The sequence below is a fragment of the Tupaia chinensis genome, unplaced genomic scaffold (assembly GCF_000334495.1).
Source record: "Tupaia chinensis unplaced genomic scaffold, TupChi_1.0 Scaffold143602_1, whole genome shotgun sequence".
Classification (NCBI taxonomy): domain Eukaryota; kingdom Metazoa; phylum Chordata; class Mammalia; order Scandentia; family Tupaiidae; genus Tupaia; species Tupaia belangeri.
This window is the reverse complement of record NW_006203448.1, coordinates 2,913,098-2,926,077: the sequence shown is the minus strand read 5'-3', so window position 1 is coordinate 2,926,077 and position 12,980 is coordinate 2,913,098. Positions and strand designations below refer to the sequence as shown.

The following is a 12,980-nucleotide window of genomic DNA, read 5'->3' as shown; positions in this document are numbered from 1 at the left end:
GTGCTGGACTCCCACTGGCTGACCGTGATTCGACTCTCAACTCTCATTTTCTCTCTCTCTGGTGAGCGCATGTGCCCTATCGCAAATGAAATAATAATAATAATAAATAAAATTGAATACATCTGAAAAGAAAAGAAAAACATGCTGAGCACACGTGCATGCTAATCCCCAACAGAAGGGAGAGATGGAAAAGAAGGGGTTGGTTGTGGCATGGCCAAACCCCCCTCACTCCATCTCTCGGCGCTCTGAGGAGTGCATGCACCCTCTGGCAAGACGTTTTTTAATCTTTTAAAAAAACAGCTTTACTGAGGTATTACTCACCTACTCTGCATTTCACCTGTTTATAACGTACGACTAAATAGCTTCTAGCTGACCCCATTATTCATTTTTAGCACAGTAAATATCGCACAAGTTTGCCGTTTTAACCATTTTCATGTGTACAACTCAGTGGCAGTAAGTGCACTTGCGGTGCTGTGTAACCATCACTAGCCTCTGTTTCCAGAACTTTCTCGTCACCCCAGGCCCTGCCCCTGTGAGATTTACCATTCAGCGGTCCCCAGCCCAGCCCTGGTAACACCTGTCCTTTCTGTCTGTCCATTTGACTATCCCGGGAATCTCACGGTGGACCCCCATGATACCTGTCCCTCTGAATCTGCTTGTTTTGCTTAGCATGGCATTTCCGAGGTCCCTGGACACCTGGCTTCACATTGTCCTCCTGGACACCCTGCCTCACAGGGCCATTCTGAAGCGGCCCGCAGCCAGCACAGCTGCGTGGACAGGCCTTGGCAGGGAGCCCAAGAGCTGAGGGATGGAGTTCCCTCCTTAGGACCCTGCTCCTCACCCTGCCTTCATGCGGCCCCTGTTTCCAGAACCTTCCTCACATTTTCTGGTTCCTGGCTGTGGTCCTGCTGGCCTGTCGACATGAGGGAAGCCACCCAGTTAGAGAAGCTCAGACCAACTGGGGCTGAGGCAGACCTGAGGGTGCCAGAGTTTGGGCACCACAGAGACTTGTGTGTCGGGACTCGGACGTGTTGGAAGGTGCTCAGTGAGAACTAGTCCCTCCGTGTGTCCCGGCAGGCCTCTGGGGTGATATGTCTCTCTGTCTCTCTCTGGCAAGCATAATGCCCTCTGGCCAGAAAAAAAAAAAAGTGAGACATGAAGTTGCATGGGAGCAAGGGGACTGGACGTGCCACCACCTCACCTCCCGCAAGGAACCCTGGGAGCCTGGGGACCGACGTGCCACCACCTCACCTCCCGCAAGGAGCCCTGGGAGCCAGGGGACCGACATGCCACCACCTCACCTCCCGCAAGGGGCCCTGGGAGCCAGGGGACCGATGTGCCACCACCTCACCTCCCGCAAGGAGCCCTGGGAGCCTGGGGACCGATGTGCCACCACCTCACCACCCTCAAGGGGCCCTGGGAGCCAGGGGACCGACGTGCCACCACCTCACCACCTGCAAGGGGCCCCACTGCTGTTCACGCCTGTAGACCCCGACGCCTCTACCCTCTGGAGAAAGGCAGACGGCTGTGCCCACCTGGGATGGCGGGCGCTGCGTGGCACACATGTGGAGTACAGCTGCATCCTTTCATGCCCATGTGTCCAGAGTGGGTCTCTGAGGCTGCTGTCCCCAAGGCCTTCCTCCATAGCAGCTCTTCTGAGGCTCACAGAGCCCCCGAGGCCGGAAGATGAGCAGCCCCGGCGCAGACCCAGGAAGTGGGCCAGGAGTCTGAAATGAGAGCCAGAGGGAGTTCGGAACCCACGAGGGCAGACGGGCAAAAGGCCAAGGACTGCATGGGAAGACGACGGCGAGTTGAGGAAGAGCACGATGGAAAGGAGGGTGACAGTGACACTGGGTGGTGACAACGAAGAAGATGAAGGTGATGACCAAGATAGCGATGAAGATGATGATGGAGGTATCGGTCAGGATGATGATGGCGAGGGTGACAGGGATCACAGTGATGACCACGGTGGTGGGTGATGACGCTGGAGAGTGACGAAGGTGATGATGCTGGAGGTGACAAGATGGTGGTCATGATGGAGACGATGGTCACAATGATGAAGGTGACAGGGATCACAGTGATGACCACGGTGGTGGGTGATGACGCTGGAGAGTGACGAAGGTGATGATGCTGGAGGTGACAAGATGGTGGTCATGATGGAGACGATGGTCACAATGATGAAGGTGAAGGTGACAGGGATCACGGTGATGACCACGGTGGTGGGTGATGACGATGGAGGTGATGAGATGGTGGTGAAGATGATGGAGACAGTGGCCACAATGACGAAGGTGAAGGTGACAGGGATCACGGTGATGACCACGGTGGTGGGCGATGACACTGGAGGTGACGAGATGGTGGTGAAGATGATGGAGACAGTGGTCACAATGACGAAGGTGACAGGGATCACGGTGATGACCACGGTGGTGGGTGACGATACAGTGGCGATTGAGGGCTGGTGACGGTGCTGAAGATAATGGAGATGATGGTGACACTGAGGGGTGGGGACTGCTGCTCAGGGCTAGCACGCCTGGCTCTGTGATGGCAGCAGATCCACCCTGGCCCTCTGAGGTAGCCCCCGCTATTGTCCCCACTTGACAGATGGAGAGCCTGGGTTCAAAGAAGCACAGAACTTGCTCAAGGCCCCCAGCCCAACCGCTGGCTGAGCCGGAACCCATGTGCTGCCCTGCGGGCGATGTGCCGGGTGCCGGCCTGCGTCCCACCCACCCTCACCCGCTGGGTGCAGCTGACGGGCATCCTCACACTGCTGTCTTCACACAGGGCGGCGCTGCGAGATCTGTGATGATGGCTTTTTTGGGGACCCACTGGGGCTCTCTGGGGTGCCCCAGCCCTGCCACCGATGCCAGTGCAGCGGGAATGTGGACCCCAATGCCGTGGGCAACTGTGACCCCTTGTCTGGCCGCTGCCTGCGCTGCCTGCACAACACGACAGGTGCCCACTGTGAGCGCTGTCAGGATGGCTTCCATGGGAGCGCCCTGGCCCCGGGGCCTGCAGACAAGTGTGTGCGTGAGTACCCACCCTGGAGCTCGGTGGACCCCCGGGGCTCCCTCCCTGCCCTGGCTCGGGACTCAGACAGGCGGCCTTTCTGTCGTGTGGCCTCAGACGGTCACTCCCCGTCTCGGACCCCTTGTCTAGAGAGCGTAAGGGTTTGCTCTTCGCCCTCAGCTCAGAGACCTCACAAACCAGTCCTGGGTACTTCCCCTGCCTCGGGCCTCCAGTCAGGCCGAGCCTCCGCTGAGATGCTCCTGCCCCATCTCCTCCCTGCTGCCCGGACTCGCACTCAGCTCTGCCCCCCCTTGGGGATCAGGGAAGGCTCCTAAGAGCTCCACAGAAGAGAAGTTCGACGTTTGCCCCACAGTTCCTGGAGCCCGCTCCCACGTGGCACCTGTGGGCACTGCCCCCTCTGTGGAGCCCGCAGGGCTCAGAGCAAGGTGCTGTCCTGGCGGTGGCGGTGGCGTGGACTCTGCCCGTGACCCCTGGGAGTTCTGGCCTTCTCTGCAGCCTGCTGGGGCTCAGACAGGCTCTTCTGACAACCAGCGTGGGCTGTCTGTCCAAGGACGGCAAAGGGCTGAGATTTGAACTAGGGCCTCTTTCTAGAAGGGGCTTAGGAATCTGGGCTGCATGTCAGTCATCTCCAGGGGTTCCCCATCTTGTCTGCCTTTACTGGACCCCCAAGGGAGAACGAATGCCCACTATGGTTCCCCACACCTTTCCCCGCCCCAGCCTGCAGCTGCAACCCGGAGGGCTCCGTCAGTGAGCAGGCGCCCTGTGACCCGGTGACCGGCCAGTGCTCCTGCCTGCCTCATGTGACCGGACGGGACTGCGGCCACTGCAGCCCAGGCTTCTATGACCTGCAGCCCAGGCAGGGCTGCCGGAGGTAGGTGGGCTGGGGCATCTCACCGGGATGGAAGAAGGTACAGGGAGCCTCCAGGGAGGGGCCCATGTCATCCCAGGCCCATTGCCCTTCACCCAAAGAGGACGAAGGGATGGCCCTGTGGTGACAGATGCGTGGCCCTGCCAGCCCAGGACACACGCCATGAGCAGCCCTAAGGGATGTCCAGTGAGCAGGGGCCAGCTTGGTCTCAGTCCCTGTTGAGCGAGGCCCATCACCAGGCAGCCTTTTGGCCACGCAGCGCCTTAGTGTTCAGAGACCAGCGGGAGATTTTAGGGGACTGCGGAGGGAAGCAAGGCTTCTTCCTTGCGAGACTTCTCAGAGCCTTTAGCGTGCTAATTGCATTTTGTCTTCCCAGCAGAGGGACACAGTCTCTCCACACTCATTTGTCCTGAGAGCCTTTCTCCTTCTCTTGGCGGGCACCCCACACACGTGTTTCCCAGTACCCGGCCTGGGGAAGCCGTCTGACATGCACTGACCTAGCCCCGCGCTTGCCGGCAGAGGGGCCGCAGGGGCTGGGCTGGGAGTGGCAGAGCGTCCCTCGGATTCGGTTCCTTCCCTTATCGCAGCTGCGAGTGCCACGCGCTGGGCTCCCAGGAGGGCCAGTGCCACCCCGAGACTGGGCAGTGCCCCTGCCGCCCCGGTGTCACCGGCCAGGCCTGCGACAGATGCCAGCTGGGTTTCTTTGGCTTCTCTGCCAAGGGCTGCCGGGGTAAGGAGGCTGGGTCCTTTCCAGGCTGCCTGGAGGGAGGGGCCAGAGGTCTCCTGCCAAAAACGACCAGGAGAAGACGGTGCAGTGAGAGAGGGGCAGACAGACGCAAAGCAGGCCTCTGAGAGCGGCCGTGGGGCCATGGAGCGTGATCCTGGAGGAATGGCCACCTCCCCTGACCGGCTGGGAATCTGGTCCTGTGTCTGAGCCCATGAGGTTACCTTTTGGGGCCTCGGTCTCCCACTTCACAGTTGGGCTGTACTGGCAGTTCCTAGCCCTGGCTGTTCCTCCGGTCCCCAGGGACCTTTTAAGGAGTCTAAGTCCTCGCCTCTGACTCAGTCTCCCAGGGAGCCAGGAATCTGATTTAAGGCTGCCCCAGGGGTTCTGGGAGCTGACAGGTGTGAGGGTGCAGGGATCCAGGGGCGGAGGGCAGCTCCTGGCACGGGGGCGACCAGCAGGCACCCAGCAACCACGGCCACTGGCCCTCCAGCCTGCAGGTGCTCCCCGCTGGGCGCCGCCTCGGCCCAGTGCCACGCGAACAGCACGTGCGTGTGCAGGCCCGGCTTCGTGGGCTACAAGTGTGACCGCTGCGGAGACAACTTCTTCCTTACGGAGGGGGGCACGCGCTGCCAGGAGTGCCCACCCTGCTACGCCCTGGTGAAGGAGGAGGTGAGCCCACATGCCTGGACCATTCAGGCACATCCACTCTGGGCCCCCTGGGTGTGCCACCCTGTGCCATGCCCAGAACTGCCTGCTCAGCGTGACTTCAGGCCTGTGATGCCTGCCTAGCTCCTGGCCCTGCCAACCCACTCAGCCCTAACCCTGCTCAACCCTCTCCCCTGCTCTGAGCACAGGAGGGAGGGACTCTTATCACCCATCCGCCCCCAGGACCAGTCTCGTACTCGGTCAAGCTCAGCGGGGGTTGAGAGCACAGGTGACCCTTTGTGAGGAGGGTCAGGAGGAGGCACTGCCCGTCCTAGGGCACAGGGAGACCCGCAAGGAGGGGTGTGGTACAGAGCCCGAGCCCGAACCCAGAGTTACCCCTCAGGACTCCCCGGGCAGGCAGAGGCCTTGGTAGGCCTCAGGGTCTCTCTTCCTTCACGATGGAGCTAGACCAGACCCTGAGCAGAAGCAGCGGGCAGGGCCAGATTTCCAGAGGTCTGCTGTTAAGAAAAGTGGGGTAAGATCTGCCCTGAGTGTTTGCACAGGGTTGAGTACCAGCAGTAGACAGGCCAACCCCTATAATGAAATCCACCGTTTTTCCTGCAGAAAAATCTGTAGCAAGTGTGTAAAGACCACAAGTAGCCTTCTGCAGGACAGCTTTGCGGCCAGCTGAGTTCAGGTCGAACTTTGCCATCAAGTGAGGACAGGGAGCCATGTGGGTTTCAGAGCATCCAGGGCTCCGGCGTGAGGGCAGGGCTGTGGCCAGGGATGAACAGAGCTGGGTGTGGCGGGTACTTGTGCCGCTGCTGGCTCCTGGTGCGTGCGCTGAATTGTAGTTCCCAACCATGTGATTGCCGGAACGGGGCTGGGGACGTTGCCAGCATACCGAGTTAGCCGGTACCTACGGTGGGCCTGCTCTGTGCCACATCCCAGCAAAGCAGAGAACACGGCAGTTGGGGCCCCTCGTGCCCCCCAGCCCCTGCAGAGGACAGAGGTGTGGTCAGCTGAGTGTCAGGTGCTGTAAGTGTGAGAAAGGAAGCAGTTACACTGGGGTGAGCAGGCTAGGCTTTTAGAGGAGTGGGGCCCCTTAGCTCTGAGGCCCAGGGTAGGATTTGGAGAGGGGAATCCTCTCTGAGGGCAGGCTGGGCTGACGCCAGGGGAGGTGCCCTGGCAGGATTTCCAGGCCACCAGCCTCATACACACCTTGTCCCCTTCAGGCAGCCAAGCTGAAGACCCAGCTGACCCTGATGGAGGGGTGGCTGCAGGGGTCTGACTGTGGCAGTCCCTGGGGACCACTGGATATTCTGCAGGGAGAGGCCCCCCGGGGAGACATCTATCAGAGCCACTACCTGCTGCAAGGTAAGGGGGAGGGTCTGGGAGACCCCTGGTCATGTGCCCTTGTGGGGCCCTCAGCCTGAGTTCCTGGGGGCAGCGCTGCCACCCAAGGGCCTCTCCTTTAATGTCCCGGCACCTGCACTTGTAACTTGATTACACGCCCCTGCCCTGCCTGGATTGCCAGCTCAGAGAGGGCAGGGCTGGGGTCATTCATTTACTCACTCTCTGCGAAAGCCTCAAACACAGTCCCAGGTGCCGACACGAGGAACTGCTGTCTTGATTCTTGGCTGTTTTTCGGTTTTTAATGATTTCTTCCATGAGTGAGAGAGAGGCAGAGAGACAACACCCCAGCCAGGCCTGCACACTGCCGTCCTCCTCAAGCTTCCCCAGCCCCCGAGTGTGGACACATGCGTATTCTGGGAGGTCTCTGGACTCAAACCAGGAACCTTCCCATGTGGATCAGGGGAGTGTCGAGTTTTGCCGCTGTGCCACTGTCCGGCCCCCTCTTGCCCACTGCCACATCGCAGCACAGTGCTCAGCACTTAAATAAGTGGATAAGAAGGAGGAGCCGGTAGGTAGCATGGTGGTTAAGGGCGCTAGACTCCTACATGGCCAACCATGGTTCGAGTCCTGGACCTGGCAGCTTGCTTTCTCACTTTTTCTCTCTCTGTACCTCTGGTAAAAATTTAAAAAGTCTCCTTGAGGAGGACCAGCAGTTAGCGTAATGGCTATGTCGCTGGACCCCCAAGTAGTCGACCATGGTTCGCATCTCGGACCCGGTGGCCTAAAACTCACACCGGGCGCGTGTGCGTGCGTGCCCAAGATCCCAAGAGGAGAATGGAGGAGAAGGAATTGCAGCGTGGCCATCCCTCCTGGGGGGTGATTTCTCGCTCTCTGTCTCTCTGTCTCTGTCTGTCTGTCTGGCGAGCACACGCACCCTATAGCAAAAACCTCTCCAAAAAAAAAAAAAAAAAGAAGAAGGAAAAGAAAAAGTCTCCTTGGGGAGACTTTGGCTTTGAAAATACCTGGTGCTCAGGGCTGGTGGCACAGGTGGGAGCCCCCAGGGGTATGAAATCTCAACCACTCAGTGACCCCTGGGCTGTGGCCTTCCAACAGGGACCCAGGCAGCCTTCCTGGAACAGATGACGAGCCTCGAGGGTGCTGTGAAGGCCGCCAAGGAGCAGATGCAGGCTCTGACCAAGAGTGCCCACTGTGCCCAGGCTGGGGCCCGGCAGACCTGCGCGTGGGTGGCAGATCTGGAGGCGGCCCTGGTGTCCTCAGAGGAGGAGATCCTACACGCAGCCACCGTCCTGGCGTCTCTGGTACCCAGCCCCTCTCACACAGCCTGGGGCTGCTCCCTGCCCTGGCCCCACCATTGACCCAGTGACCCTGGGCTCAGGGTCTGCAAAATTGGACCTTGCAGTGTTCCCCCTCCCCCATGAAGTGAGATGCCTTTGCAGGGGACGAGGCGGATTTTGAGTGGACAGCGAATGAGCTGGGAGGGCTGGCGGCCTCGTCATTGGTGTTTCTGCGTCTAGGCCTCCGTCCCCTGGGCCCCTGCTTGGCGGCTAGCTTTGTGCATCTGTCAAATGCCTGGCACCGTCTACCTCTGCCCCACAGCTGGCCAGATGTAGCCTTGGCCCTCCAGGGACGGGCTGTCAGTTCCTCCCCTTCCTCTTCCCTCCACAGGTGATTCCTCAGGAAGGGCCCGGCCAGCCCACCTACTGGAGCCATCTGGCCACGGAGGCCCGTGCTCTCGCCAGAAGGTGAGTCCCAGGCCCCAGGGCAGGGTGAGGTGCCCACAGTCTCCAGGGAGCCCAGCCCTTCTCCGGGTAGTTCCAGGGTCAAGGTCAGTCCCACAGGCACTCCCACCCAACAGTGGAGACCACGTGAGTCCGAGAACTGCCCCATCGGGGGTGACAGGGAGAGGGAAGCCAGGGTGTGGGCCAGAGCCAATGGGGAGGGTGCGCAGGCTCGTCTGTCGTCACAGCTGTATGAGCTGTAACTCACATACTGCACACCTCCTGGTCTCGGCTGTTCACCGGGCTACACTGCCTCCCCTGCAGTTGATCTTAGAGCATTTCCATCACCCCACAGCAAGCCCACACCCATTTGCCATCACTCCCCATCGTTCAACGTCCCAGCCCTGGCAACCACCGATCTCCTTTGATTTGCCTGTTCTGGGCATTTCAAGGAGACAAACTGTGAGGTGTGTGGCTTCTGTCACGCGGCAGGATGTTTTCCAGGCTCTTCCACCTTGTAGCACAGGTCAGCGCTTTTCCTTTTTCTGGCTGAGTAATATTCCACTGGCGGATATGCCACATTCGTTTATCTGGTCACCAACTGGAGACCTCTGGGTTATTCATCCCCTGCCTTTTTGAAGCGGTTTAAGATCTGCAGCAATTTCCCCATTGGCTAAACTCGAGAGACCTTAGACTCATTTATAGAGGGGGATGCAGATTCACAGCGGTACAGTGACTGGCTTGAGAACACGCAGCTCGACAGATAAACCCAGGCTGTTATGTCTACTGTCTAATGAGGGCCAAACGGAGATGCTTTCGCATGTGAGGGAAGGCCCAGGACAGCAGGCACGGACTCCGGTCCGCCCTCACCGTTAGGCAGAGGGGTAGAAAGGAGTCCGTCCTTGTCACTGTGCCCCATTTGGGACAGCGAGGGGCCTGCGCAGTAGGGTGTGAGCTCTTGGTGATGTCGGGGGGTCTTCTCATTCAGCCACAGAGACACTGCCACCAAGATCAAAGCCACAGCCCGACGGGCCCTGCTGGCCTCCAACACGAGCTACGTGCTCCTCTGGAGCCTGGTGGAGGGTCGTGTGGCCCTGGAGACACAGCGGGAGCTGGAGGACAGGTGAGGCCACCCACACTGGGGCCTACAGGGCTTAGCCAGAAGCTGCTGGATCCAGGTCTCTGTGGCCGGTCGGGATGTGTGGGGTTCGTGTCCTACTCGAAGTGGGGCCACTGGTCTGGGGCCTACTCAGTGGTGAGGCACAGAAACCCACTAATGGCCGGGGTGAAGCTCAGGCTCTTAGGAGAAGGGACAAGCTCCAGGACCCGAGCAGCCCCGTTGGGGTGTTCCCCATCTGTCTGTCTCTCTCTGGCAAGTGTGCACACCATCTGACGATTAGAAATATGAACAAACGCATCGGCTATTCGACATCCGCTCTTCACGTGCCGAGCCGTGGCAGCGTTCCGGCTCCGCCTCCCCTTTAGTTCTTGTGTTGCGGTGTCCTCCGAGCTCCAGTGGGACGGGCCCCTGGTCAGGAGATGAGTTCAGGGTCCGACATCGTGTGATGACAGGTTTCCCGGTCAGTGGCAGGATTCAGCATCCGTGTGCCCTCCCCCGGTAAGGTCGAGGGCAGCCTCCCCTCCTTGGTACAGCGCCCACCTTTCCTCTGCAGACCAGCCACCTCTGCCCCTCTGCTCCCGGTGCCCCCGTCTGTCCCTCTCAGTTCAAGGGTCAGTGGAGACCCATCAACATTCGCTGAGCTCGGGGCAATGTTCCTAGATGAAAGAATCTGATTGGCTCAGATCAGGTGTCCAGCCCTGAACCTGTTGGCATGGCTGAGTGAGGTCACGTGACCTATTCCAGGGGCGGGGGGCTGGCTCTCTGAGACATGGTGAGGAGTAGAACGGAAGCTGGGAGTCCCCAGCCGAGGGGTGCCCACGGTAAGCCACCCTTGCTGCGGATGACTCGGCAGGTTGGGAAAACCATCCCAGCTGGCTGATTACAGAGCCACAGGCCTCAGGGCTGAAGTGCCCGTAGCGGTGATGCGGCCCTGGGCCTCCACGTGCTGGCGGAGAGCAACACACAGGCCACCAGTGAGCGCGGAGCTGGGACAGGGCTCGGCCACTGAGCTCCTCACACCACCAGGCATTTCCCTTTCAGTCTTCCAGAGGGGCAGACGCTTGCCAAACACGGGGCTCCTGGGCGCAGACCATGCAGGATCCCTTTCAGGAAAGAATGACCAGATAGAAGGACAGGACAGGACGTGGTCCCGTCACTGTGTTCTGGGCCTGGGAAAGCCGCCGAGTGGCCACTTTGTGAGGCCAGCTGCTGGGTCCTGACCCACAGAGGACCACTCTGCCTTTGTGAGTCAGGGGCTCCAGCCCAGAGCCAGGCAGCCATGGGGAGGGACAGCCCGTTCCCTGATCCGTGGGCCCCTGGCCTCTGTCTCCTCCCAGGTACCAGGAGGTCCAGGCAGCCCAGAAGGCACTGGGCATGGCTGTGGCAGAGGAGCTGCCTGAAGCCGAGAGGGTGCTAGCCGCCGTGCAGCAAGTCGGCGCAGATGCGGCCCCGCGCCTGGCCACGCTGACTGCCCCAGGAGCGACGGTCAGCCCTGTGTCCTTGGGTTCGACGTGGGGGTCGCGGAGGCCTAGCCGCCGGAGAAGCCAGTGGGGCCTGGGCCGAGGCCTGGGCTTTACAGTAACTGTACCCAGCTGATTAAGATGAGATACCCCCCTGCAGGGCTGGCAGGCAGCGCTCAGCCGCCTTGTCCCTTGTGACACTGTGAAGGCTGGCAACCTTTCTCCCTCACAGCGACCTTAGTAATGACGCCAGGTGAAGGCCGAGGCGTTCCCTCCAAGCCTCAGGTGCCCATTAGGTTCTCTCGGGGCTGCTTCCATGGGGGCTGGGTGGGGGTTCTGAGTAATGCGCAGGGGTGCGTCCATCCCCCTGCTCATCACCTCGGGAATAAATCAGGCCCATCGTGTCTGTCCAGTAGTCCTGACATCCCCAAGCTCAGACACTGCACTCGGAGAAAGCAGCGAGCTTACAGAAATGCATCTGGGACAAAACCCAACCTAGCTGGCAGCCCAAGGCTACCTCCTTGAGTCTGAGCTCTTCCCACCGTGTACGCTGAGGAATACACGGATGGTGCAGGTGACCCGGGCTCTGCTTCAGATGCGGCTAAGGCTGTGGACAACGTGCAGCACTGCCTGCTTCTGCTCCTCTCCCGTCCAAAGCAGGCCTAACCCAAGGTTTCCACTAAGGGATCGTGGGTCTGGGGAAGGAGTCTCACTTTGCAGTGAGGAAATGCAGGTCAGGGAGGTCAGCCATCCTCTAAACAAGACAGGGTGAGAGGTCTGGAATCAGCCCCGGGTGACTCATTTGCCCCTCAGCTTTCGTTCACCAGCCTGGCCTCTCTCCCCCTGGCCCCTCTGCCTCCCAGGTACCCCACAGCCCAGCCCCTGCTCTTGCCCCTGGGGCTTCCAGTGTACTTGGGCCATCGGGGACGTGCACTGGGTTTTCCAGGGGCATGAGGCTTGGGTTGTGGGTTAGCAACCAGGGGCTGACGCTTGTGCCTCTTCCCAGTAAACGACCTGCCCCCGAGCTTCCCGTCTGAGCCCCCCATCTCCCTGCAGCCTCAGATGTCCCAGGCCAGGGACCTGGCCCTGAAGGTGATGGCCCTGGAGAGGACAGTTGCTTCGAGGGAGCGCGTGGTCACAGAGGTTGCCCAGGCCCTCCAGGCTCCTGCCCAGGTGGTGCTGCAGAAGACAGAGCCTCTTGTGCAGGTCAGCTGCTGTCCTTGGAATGAACTTTACCTGGAGGTCAGGGGACCAGGCTTACATGTTGCTGGAAGGAGAAGAACTCTTGAGAGCCTCAGAGGCAGCTTGAGCCAGGGGCGACTTCCCGAGAGGAAGTTTGAAAAGAGCCAGCTTGGACAGGCTGATAGACCAGCAAAGTGGTCAGGAGAGCTGGGTCCCACCTGGCTGACTGCAATTCAAATCCTAGCCCTGGTGGCTTGAAAAACACACCAGGCGTGTGTGCATGCATGTCCAAACTCCTGATGGTCTGGAGAAACAGAGGAGGGACTGTGGTGTAGCTGTGCTCCACTGGGGAGCTTTCTCCCTCCCTCTCTGCCTCTCTCTGGAGAGTGCAGGTGCCCTCTGGCTATTAAAAAATAAACACATTGAGGACAAACAGGTGGCATAAAGGTTACGTCTCTGGACTCCCATGTAGTTGACTGCAATTCAAGTCCTGGACATGGCAGCTTAAAATTCATGCCAGTACGTGTGCGTGCGTACCCAAGATCCTGAGAGGAAAATGGAGGAGAAAGGACTATGGTGTGGCCATCCTCCCTGGGGGCAATTTTTCGCTATCTCTCTGTCTTTCCAGCAAGTGCACGTGCCCTGTAGCAAAAATCTTTCTCTAAAAAATTATTTTTAAAATAAGCACCTTGGCTATTTCACACCCCCTGGCCAAGGCATGGCAGCATTCTGAAAAGAACGTTCAGTGGCCCATCTCCCTTTAGTTCTCATGTCCCAGTGTCCTCCAGCCTCAATGGACAGGCATCTTCTTGGGAGACAAATTCAGGGTCTGACGTTTGTCTGATGACCCAAGTCAGGC

At 59.6% G+C, this 12,980-nt stretch overlaps 1 protein-coding gene across 1 annotated transcript in view; it reads left to right on the top strand.

Annotated features, from left to right (window-relative positions):
• The window catches only part of LAMC3 (laminin subunit gamma 3), a 72,147-nt gene that overhangs the window by 52,127 nt on the left and 7,040 nt on the right, over positions 1 to 12,980 (top strand). The window contains exons 17-26 of the mRNA XM_006164351.1: positions 2,779 to 3,024; positions 3,742 to 3,895; positions 4,480 to 4,622; positions 5,110 to 5,288; positions 6,500 to 6,641; positions 7,734 to 7,939; positions 8,307 to 8,383; positions 9,348 to 9,482; positions 10,817 to 10,964; positions 11,996 to 12,145. Of these exons, the coding sequence (XP_006164413.1) occupies positions 2,779 to 3,024; positions 3,742 to 3,895; positions 4,480 to 4,622; positions 5,110 to 5,288; positions 6,500 to 6,641; positions 7,734 to 7,939; positions 8,307 to 8,383; positions 9,348 to 9,482; positions 10,817 to 10,964; positions 11,996 to 12,145 (1,580 nt within the window). The remainder of the gene's footprint in view (positions 1 to 2,778; positions 3,025 to 3,741; positions 3,896 to 4,479; positions 4,623 to 5,109; positions 5,289 to 6,499; positions 6,642 to 7,733; positions 7,940 to 8,306; positions 8,384 to 9,347; positions 9,483 to 10,816; positions 10,965 to 11,995; positions 12,146 to 12,980) is intronic.